Raw genomic sequence first — 10,275 nt, 5'->3', positions numbered from 1 at the left:
GGAGATGTTTTCGCAGACAGCCAAAGATCAGTTATTAGACAGATATAATGTGGCGTCCGCAGCCGCCGAACGGACGCGGCCTGCCATTGCGATCGATAGCAGGCGGCACCCTTGCGGCTGGTGCGGCCACGTGACTAAATCTATCTTCTTTTGTGGCAGTGCTCATCACGTCCAGGTCACGTGCTTTCCAAAGGCACCTCGATTGATTGATTGATTGATATGTGGGGTTTTACGTCCCAAAACCACTATTTGATTATGAGAGACGCCGTAGTGGAGGGCTCCGGAAATTTCGACCACCTGGGGTTCTTTAACGTGCACCCAAATCTGAGCACACGGGCCTACAACATTTCCGCCTCCATCGGAAATGCAGCCGCCGCAGCCGGGATTCGAACCCGCGCCCTGCGGGTCATTAGCCGAGTACCTTAACCACTAGACCACCGCGGCGGGGCTTCCAAAGGCACCTCAAACATAGACGTAAGGCTTTGGCTTGATTACTCACGAACCAAATCACACCCTTTGCCCCTGTTTAGCGTAGTTGAAACACTGATAAAAAATCATCAGTATGACGTAGTGCGGTGAATTCTCTTCAGCGTAGAATATTCGGACGTCATTGAAGAAGGTAAGTGTCACCTCGACAAGATAAGTGAAAAACAACACCTGATAACTCATTCACCACAGTTATATAAAAAATAGCATTTCCTGGTTTTATGATAGTTTCTGCCAACGCATCGATTAGAGTTAACCACAGTTGGCGTCGTGCATGGCTGGGCATATAAGGAAACCGAAGACGGCGCACGTGTAAAACTCAACCAACCATAGTGTTCCCAGTGATTGACTGAAGGCACGATGTCATCGAAGATCAGTGCTTCTCTGCTACGCGCGACGAACTACTGCCTTCCGGACGAAATTTGGTGGAACATTGCAAAAAAACTGGATGCAGAGTCTCTTCTTGCCCTTGAAGACAGTGGCGTCATACGCAAGATTTTTTTGGAAAGCCGAGGTTTTGCACGCACAGTAAAGCTAAGTCCACACTCCGATGCAGAAATTTTGGTTCGTTTTCTGAACCGTATTTACCCGAGTAAGGTAAAATTTTTGTGCGTTGCAAACTGTTTGTTGATTCATCCACTTCAGCTGCTTGAGTGCGTGACGTTACTCGACAAGCTTGTCGAGCTCGACTGCGTCAACTGCCGCTTAAGCCCGGGCCACCTTTTCACAGTTATAGCTCAATCATTGCCTGCACTAAAGAAGTTACGTTGGTCCATCTTCGATGCGCCTCGTGAAAATGTGCTGGACAATTTGGCTCAATGCCGGCACGTACGTAGTCTGCTGCACATGTACGTAGAAATTTGTGGAGGCACATACGGATACTCTATCTTGTCCATGATGTTGGTAATTTGCGTAAATCTTGATCACTTGCATATTCACGCCATGGAAGGACACCGCATTGGTGTCTTTCACTTCTGTGAGCTTTACATTGATGCTTCAATGAAGCTAAAAACGTTCACGTTCACGAGCGAATTCACATCTGCTAATACACAGTGGTGTGGCCATCTAGTTGCACCAGTGTGTGCATTGCGCCGCTTAGACTTTCGAACCACAGCTTCTGTTTGCGGGAACATGGTGTATCCAAGGCTGCCTGACAAGACAAATACGTGTGTATACGTTGCAGATATGGTCGGATGGGATGCCCTGCAAATACATGGTGACCAGGTAACCTTGTGCTTAAGAAATAGCCTCGACGTGTTGGCACAGCTGACAGAAGTGACCCAACGGCCGTGGTGGTCTCAGTTTCAAAACTTTACACTGGCGCTGCTCCCTGGATCTGATACTACGCAAGAATGCGTGATACATTACATCACAACTGCCTATATCAAACCGCTACAGCTTTTGTTCGCCGCTAGCACAAATTTGGTCCAGCTGAACTTGAGCTTTTGCCATTTTGTTCACCAGTTGGACTGGAGCAGTTTGTTTCCATCAAGAAGTGTCCTGCGCATACGTGCCTTAGCGCTTCCACAGTGTGCTTTGAAGACAGCTTCGTCCGTTGAACAACTTGCCATTTCATGTCCAATGCTAGAGAACTTTGACGTATACCCTGGGAGCATCTGGAGCAGTGATTATCCGAGATGCTCATCGTGTCACAGTTCCTTCATTGCCTTCAATCAAGACTCAGTGCAAATGCTATGCGAAAACACGCGACCACAGCGGCTGACCCTGTGCGACGTTTTCGAGCTTGGTTCCTTGGATTTTTTATCAAACTGTCATCTAGTCGAACTACGGCTTTCGTGGCAAGCAACGGAGATTGTCAGCAGCACACCACAATGCATTGCCAGGTGGCTTGGTACAAATCGGTACTTACGTTTTCTGACGTTAAGGCCGCGAAACATGAATCTGAAAGAGCTTTGCGCGGCATTGAGCGACGTAGACTTGCGGTCTCTCGAAACCATGTGCATTATTTCATCCACACCAGTTGGCCCAATAAGTGTTCATGAGATGCTTGCAAATATCCTGACAAAGCAGAGAATATTGAATACTTTGCATGTGCATTTCTGTGACGAATTATGCGTGAAAAAGACAGTGACGTGGACAAGCCGTCGCCTACTTTGCCAGGCACCTCAGAATGAACAGTTCTCGAACGGCGCTCTTTTATATAATGCTCCTTGCCCCCGGACCTGTAGTTTTTCGACGTTTATTGGATTGACGAAGCGGCAAAACTAAATGCAAGGACTGTTGTTGTTAATGCCTACCACGCTGTCATTCAATGCCCTCGCCCGTGTGCATCTACCCCTGTAGCTGTTGAATGCTATCTGTCGTCCAATCACTGCACTAAACGAATTTTAAATGTCTCCTACCCATTTTGCATACCTCTTGAAGTGCAGCTCATGCTGTTGTAGTAAGCACTCAAAATGACGACCAGATCCACAGGTCTAAGTCCTCTTCGTTCTTACCATTTCCGATGGAGGCGGAAATGTTGTAGGCCCGTGTGCTCAGATTTGGGTGCACGTTAAAGAACCCCAGGTGGTCTAAATTTCCGGAGCCCTCCGCTACGGCGTCTCTCATAATCATATAGTGGTTTTGGGACGTTAAACTTCAGATATCAATCAATCTTCGTTCTTACATCTAGGAATTGTGCATGCGCGACAAAATTGAACGCCGGCCTGCTCGCTTGCACGTTTCGCTTAGAAAGTTGTGGTCAATGTTTTGTCAATTTATAGACACTTGTTTTTTTTTCCCTTTGAGAGTGAGTGCAGTTTTGTTTGCGACACTTTGTGACCACACAATTATCGGTACATGCCAATTTGACAAACGCGGTTTTTGCTGCTGCTACGGCTGCTAATGCGGTTTTTTATGTCTGACTTGCATTTTTATGGTTGTGAAATGGACCACGTTTATCGTTGAAGCAAACTTAGCACATCAATCTATATCTAGTATCTGTTTATTTTGGGGGAGTGTGCATGAGTATGTACCACTGAGTACGAATGTCGCCACAATGTAGGACTCGCACCTGGAAATCACGGTGTTAGGGGAGCTGGTACGTATTATTGCGAAAAAAAGGTTAAATAAAATTTGCTTTACTTGCACTTTGTACTTTCTGTTTTTTTTCAGTACAGGACAATTTTTCAACGTAAAGCACGTGGCGATATAGCGCCAGTATAAAGATATCTGTACACAAAAAAACCTGCAGCGTTGACTGAGGCAACGACTTCATGTAAATCTGAAGCACAGTTGAAAGGATATACGAAATTCATGTTCAATGCCTTCCGACACTAATGTGCGCTAATGGCTTGAAGATGAAGACTGCCGTTGGTGACTCAATTGCGCTAAATTGGATATTTTAGTATCCCGTGTGGCTACGGAGAGTTCACACTGGCACCATAGTTACTATTTAGCTACATTGAACGGCTGTTTTAGCCCAAATAGTAGCCTGGTTTCTTATTGTTGGCTGAAGAAAAAACAAAGAACCCTGCACATCATCACACTGTTTTGAACCTTTTTTTTGCGTAAGCTAATTTGTCTGCGTTTCTTCACCCAAACAGAAGGCTCGCGCTCATTTAGGCATTTCTATGCGTCCTTACTCAACGCATGCCACCGGCAACATGCGCGCAACCGAAGTTGCGCGCATGTTGGTAAAACTGATGGCTAGCAGGCTGCTCTTGATCCCGCTATCAATGCCGACTTTTTCCAAAGCTGATGCTTAGCGTGTATTCTTGTGCGGACTCCAAAGAAAGCAACGACACGCACTGCAAGGAAAGTAATATAGATTCATAGTAAATCTAGAATCAGTTTTGTTGTGTGGCTTCAGAAAAAGCCTGATTGAGCTTTTGATGCTACTACTGACGTGTTGGCTGACATGTCTCAAAATCACTCCGTTCTTGGCAAAATGTTTATACTATACAGCTATGTGCAAGCGCAATGAGCGTACATTAATCAATCTGATGTAGTTGCTGCACTACCCGGTGCAAACTGTCGTTCATGAAACTAAATGTCACAAAATGTAAGCCTATTCTGTTTCGGCGTGAGAGTAACAATTGTCTATTTAACTCCTGAACAATGTTGCATTCGACCCCGCCACTTCATAAATGTTTCTCGTATGTTCATATATAATGTAATATGAAGAACTATAGTGTAACATTCTTTCCAACTACAATTGCACAAGAATAATAGTCACGAAATTCACCTTTTATTATCATTCCTAACGCAGAATCTAAACCTTTCACGCTTCTAGTGTTTTGACACAATGTACCAACACAGCATTCATGGCGTCGTATTTATTTTATCACCGCACTATATGTGCTATCACTTTGATTATCCCTACGAGGTAGGTATCTTATTATAAAAAAATTGAAAATGTTCTTTCACCCGCTATCAACCCAACAAGTGGTATCCCCTACGCCACTGATCAAGTCTTTAAAATAAGTTTTGAAGCACTATTTGCCATAGCAACAAGCCCTAGTCTGTTGGAAGTCTGTTCATTTTTTTACTGCGAAAGCTGTTAATAGATCACCAATCGAGTCTCACGCAGCACTGTAGTGTCCACCGCCACCGCTGTCCGTAACAACAGCGCGTGAAATAGAAAAAAGAAACAGTACCAACGACACAGTGGGGCTTGAACCTGGGTCGGCTGGGTGCCATCCCAGTATTCTACCAGTGAGCCACGCTGGTGCTTCGGCCTTCTTGGCAAACTTCCCTTAGGCAGGCTTGATGTCCGAAAAGCAATCTCGTTATTACGACCTATAAAGCGTTTTATTACAGGAAAAAAAAAAACAGTCGTCGCGCAATGCGAATAGCGTAACGATTGGGTGGTCCCAATCTTCAGTACCAAGTGACTACAACGCCACCACTATTGTCACCCGCCGGAGGATCAGCCGAAATGCAGGGCGGCCGCTTCGTTCATTCCACTGCCCCTTTCAGTACACTGTAGCCTGATTGTAGACCCGCTGGTTACGTGATAGAATCCCGGCCGTGGTGACCGCACTTTTAATGAAGCCCAAAATTCTCAAGGCCCATGCGCATAGATTTAGGTGTTCGCTAAAGAACCCCAGCTGTGCGAAATTTCCGAAGCCCTCCACTACGTCGTCATTCATAATTTATCATACTTTCTTGACGTTAAACAGCATCAATTATTACAATTTTCCTCATATAACTTTAGTGTAGCAGTCAAGGTGCTCGATGGTGACCCGTAGGTTGCGGGTTTGATCATGACCGTGGCGTTTGCATTACGGTAGAGGTCCGTGTGCTGTGTAGATTCAGCGCACGTTAGAACACACCAGATTATCTGAATTTCAGGAGCCTTCCACTACGACGCCTTTTATAATAATATCCTAGTTTGCGGACGTGAATTAATAATAATAATAAAAATAATAATAATAATAATAATAATAATAATAATAATAATAATAATATAAAATCATAATATTATACTGAAGCAATGATGACAACACCAGAGAAACAAAAGCATCATCAAAGAAAAAGGCGCCTCGAGACCAGTGCTCGAGCACCACCATCTCCCTCGTCCTGTCGCTATCTCGAATCTTCTACCTGCCCGTTAGGTTCGCCCGAAAACCTTTTTACATTTGGTGGATCGTGCTGAGTAACCACATCGCCTACGCCCTAGAACTCCGATCCCGCACCCTGCCGTCGACCATGAAAGTTGACCCTGCTAAACGAACAGTACATCTCGCCGCCGCTACTTTGCCCGGCCCGGTTCACCAGCGTGACCCCCCGATCTTTGCAGGCACCGAAGACGAGGATCTCGAGGACTGGCTTTCGTCATACGAAAAATCAGTGGACCCAACAGGTGGGATGACGCTGCTAAGTTGGGTGCTGTCAATTTTTATCTGACCAACGTGGCCAAGCTGTGGTATATGAACCATGAAACCGAGTTCGCGAACTGGTCCGCTTTCAAGGAGGCGATATGCGCCGTTTTTGGTCGCCCTGCCTTACGGAAGCTACGCGCCGAACAACGTCTGCGCACATGGGCACAGGAGCCAGGCGAAACTTTCACCTCATATATATAAAATATAATTGATCTCTGCCGGCGCGTCAATGCTTCTATGAGCGAGAGTGCAAACATACAGCACATTATGAAGGGTGTCGACGATCACGTTTTCTAGATGCTTCTCGCGAAGTCTCCTAGCACTGTGGTCGAAGTGGGGACTGTGTCAGAGCTATGATGAGTTGCGGAGGCAATGAGCTAAGACACCACGCTCATTCCAGACAATCCAACCAGTGACCGCACTGAAGGTCATGACTGAACAGACAAACCTTCTCGCACAAATGAAAGACTTCGTGCGAGAGGAAGAGGCTCAACAGCTTCCTCTGCTGCCTTTTGCTCAACGCCACATTTTGTAGATAATTACCAATGTATTTCTTCGCAACCACGTTTTTCTATTGCTGAGCTTGCATAACCACCCCATGGCTCGTGTTGCCTTCAATCCAATTAGTCCATGTGACTTCTGCCTTTTAACGAGCTGTTCCATGTAATGCCCAAGTATTTGAGTGAATCCACCTGTAAAATCAGTTCGCTGCCATAGATAAGGAAGCTGTTTACAGGATCCTTGAACGAGAACGCGAGAACCGTGATATTGTCTACGTTTGAAGACATTTGAATCTTTTCAAGCCATTTCTCTATCATGTTTAGGTAATTCTGTAAAAATCTTTGAAAGTAATTGCAGATCCATTTTTCCCCGCAGGGGCATGTGCGCAAGCAGGCGTTTGGTGTGTAGCGACACTACGGTGTCGAGCTAACGGGGGGGTCTCGACCTCTCCTATGCCTGGTCATACGTGACTGAGCCATGTCCAGAAAAAAAGGGAACTTGGCGGTTGAGCCGATGCCGAGTAATTGGATCCTTGTGGCCCCCTGTCAGAGGCAATACACCCCCTTAGACCCCAACTTCACGCAGACGGCAACCCTGGGCTGACCCACCGAGAGAAAATTGGCAGTCACCTTTTTCCTGTCTCTCCCTTCTTATATCTTTGTCTCTCGCTTCTTTAAATCTATTCTGTCTTTTTCTCGTTTCTATTTGCTTCATTGTTTTGTGGCGGCTAGGGTCAAGCTTGTGTGGCTACCGTGCTTAGGGTAATTCATGTTCGGTTATAGCGAAGGCGTGTAATGCTGGCGTAGTGCAGGCTTGTTCACATGTTCTGCCGCGTCCCCTTGTTGGGCTCCATGGTGGGTGGTAGGCGCCGCTGCCGAAGAAGCCACTTTTTATGGGAACTCTGAGCCCCCCTGTAAGCAATCGTGTCCTCGAAAGGGTATGCACCGATGCATCCTCTCAGTTTTTCTCCAAAACATTGACAATTTCCCAAAATATTATGTTGTTCACTGCAAACAATCTTCAACCAAAGCCAGAACAATCAGACTTTTTCTTTTGAACAAATGCCTAAAAGACAACTTTACAACCAGCTATAAGGGCAAAATAGTGGCAAGTGGGGAAATTCTTCTCGAATTCAAAGAAAAAGGACAGTTCAACCGATTCTCACACCTCGTAGCTTTTGGCAATATTTCCGTATTGGTAAGTGTACATCGTACCTTGAATACAGTGAAGGGTGTCGTATTCAATGAAGACCTGAAGACACTAAGCGAATAAGAACTCCATGACGGATAGAAGGACCAAGGCATAACACTTGTGCAGCACATAAAAATCACACGCAACTGCACTTAAACCACAACAAAACACCTAATGATTAATTTCAATTCAAGCGATTTACCCCAAACACTTGAAACCGGCTACTTAAAATTTACTGTGCGTCTATATGTTCCTAACCCAAGACGTTGTTTTAAATGCCAGCAATTTGGAGACGGATCTCAGACCCGCCAAGGTCAGTTGACTTGTGGTAAATGCGGCACAACTGGTCGGTCACACTACTGATGAGTGCAAATACGATGAGGTTCACTGTGCAAACTGCAAATGAAGCCATCCCGCATACTTCAGAGCGTGCTCAGCCTGGAAAAAAGAAAAAAAAATATTAGCATCATAAAAGCTAACGAAAATGTAACGTTCCTTGAAGCATAAGAACCAGTCTCGCCTTCTTTCGCACTAAAAACCTCCTTCGCAGAAGTGGTGCAACGAGGCGTGCACCACAATGGCCCTTGGCGGCCACGCCGAGCATGCCCAGGTTAAAGCCACCTGCCCTTCTGGTGGGAGCAGCTAGCGCTGCCCTGCCCACAGCTAACCAGTACACACCGGTGGGCTCTACAAGCCCTGTCAGCAGGCAGAGCAAGGAAAAGGCTAAGGAGGTCTCAACAACCTTTTGTCCGTTGGGGTCAAAGACTTCGTCGACTGAGGTGAAGTCTAAGCGACACACACATTGCTCTGTAGAACGGGTGTCCGGTGCCTTGCAGGAGGCTAAACACACCACCTCTAGCCAAACGGTGCCGGTAGGGCCAAAGAAGCGATGACCTTTCGTCGACCACTAAAAAAAAGACAAAATACCAATTACATTGCCTCACATAGGTCTTGTGAAATAGTCTCCTTCTTTGTGGTACCCAGTATAGTACACACAGCACCACCTCTTGCCCAATATGAATCCACAAATAATGCAATGGAACATAAGGGGTCTTCTTAGGAACCTCGATGGCATACAAGAATTCCTCAGCGAATTTGATCAAAGAGGGCGGTGTGTACAGGAGACACATCAAAAGTCCAAACATACCAACTTTCTCGGTCACTACGTGACTTTCCGAAAAGATCGCGATAATGCTGCGGCGTCATTAGGTGGCGTGGCTAATATAGAAAATACAAGTGTGGCGTGTTCTCATTAACCACTCACATCGTCTCTTGATGCAGTTGCCATCCAAGCCATTTTTTAAATAAGCTCATCACTTTTTGTTCACCGTACTTACCAGCTCATCATCAGCTCTAAAAAGAAGACCTACAATTATTAATAGACGAGCTCCCTGAGCCCAATTTGCTTCTTGGCAGTTTTAATGCACACAATGTTTTTGGGGCGATTTTCGCTGCAATACTCGATGACGTCTTATCGAACAGCTGCTTTTTATTCGCTTAGGTATGCCTTTTTAATACAAAGAATCCCGCGTATTTTAGCCTCGCAAACAATTCATATTCGTCCATAGAGCTTAGTTTTTCATCTCCATCGCTTTTAACCTATTTTAAATGGAATGTTCTTAAAAACCCTTATGAAAGTGATCATTTCTCGATAATACTCGGTGCGCCAAACCAGATTACCTTCTTCGTCAGGCCCCTCGGAGGAAGCTTGCCGCGGCCGACTGAGAACGGTTCCGAACTGTTACTCACCTGACGTGGGCTGAAATGTCCGGTCTGACTATGGAAGATGCCGTGAAGTATTTTAAAGCTTATTTGGTTGGTGCTGCTTTTCAATGTATTCCAGCAGCGTGTAGCTCCAAATCTAAACGATGTGTATCCTGGTGGAACAATGAATGTAGTGAGGCCCGGAACAAACAAAACAAAGCGTGGTGGTTGTTGCGGCATTCCCAAACAGCAGAGAACCTCACAAACTTCAAGAACGTGAAGTATCAAGCAAGGAGGACGCGCCGGCAGGCTCGAAGAGCGAGCTTGCAAAAGCCCTTGTCAGGAATATGCTCGTATACAGATCAAAGCAAAGAATGAAGCATGGTTAACAGGATACATGGACGAGAAACACACCCACCTTTTGTGACTGATATGCAGGGCAATACGCTGGAGGACCAAGCAAACTTTTTGGGAACCCATTTCGAACACGTGTCCAGCTCATTTTATTACTCCAGAAGTTTCCAGCGCTACAAAGAGAGAATAGAGGGGCAGAAACTAGAACGCA

General features: G+C 45.7%; 2 protein-coding genes across 5 annotated transcripts in view; one reads left to right on the top strand and one right to left on the bottom strand.

Moving 5' to 3' along the window:
* The first annotated feature begins 325 nt into the window (after nt 1–325).
* On the top strand, nt 326–4,067 carry LOC142776434 (uncharacterized). The gene has a single exon (XM_075880080.1). It carries the CDS (start codon nt 847–849, stop codon nt 2,713–2,715), a length of 1,869 nt encoding a protein of 622 aa, XP_075736195.1. The 5' UTR covers nt 326–846; the 3' UTR covers nt 2,716–4,067.
* Nucleotides 4,068–4,215: 148 nt separating this feature from the next.
* LOC142776432 (uncharacterized) overlaps nt 4,216–10,275 on the bottom strand; it is a 147,750-nt gene continuing 141,690 nt past the window's right edge. Inside the window, exons 3-5 of one of the 4 annotated variants that reach the window (XM_075880076.1) lie at nt 9,756–10,237; nt 8,749–8,913; nt 4,216–8,444 (exon numbers count right to left, since the gene is read on the bottom strand). In XM_075880076.1, coding sequence (XP_075736191.1) covers nt 8,391–8,444; nt 8,749–8,913; nt 9,756–9,950 — 414 coding nt within the window. In that variant the 5' untranslated portion in view covers nt 9,951–10,237 and the 3' untranslated portion in view covers nt 4,216–8,390. Of the gene's footprint in view, nt 10,238–10,275 lie in introns of all 4 variants that reach the window. The other 3 variants (XR_012887530.1, XM_075880074.1, XM_075880075.1) reach the window with 3 other exon arrangements.

The sequence above is a fragment of the Rhipicephalus microplus genome, chromosome X (genome assembly GCF_043290135.1).
Source record: "Rhipicephalus microplus isolate Deutch F79 chromosome X, USDA_Rmic, whole genome shotgun sequence".
Taxonomy (NCBI): domain Eukaryota; kingdom Metazoa; phylum Arthropoda; class Arachnida; order Ixodida; family Ixodidae; genus Rhipicephalus; species Rhipicephalus microplus.
This window is presented reverse-complemented; position numbering and strand designations above follow the sequence as displayed.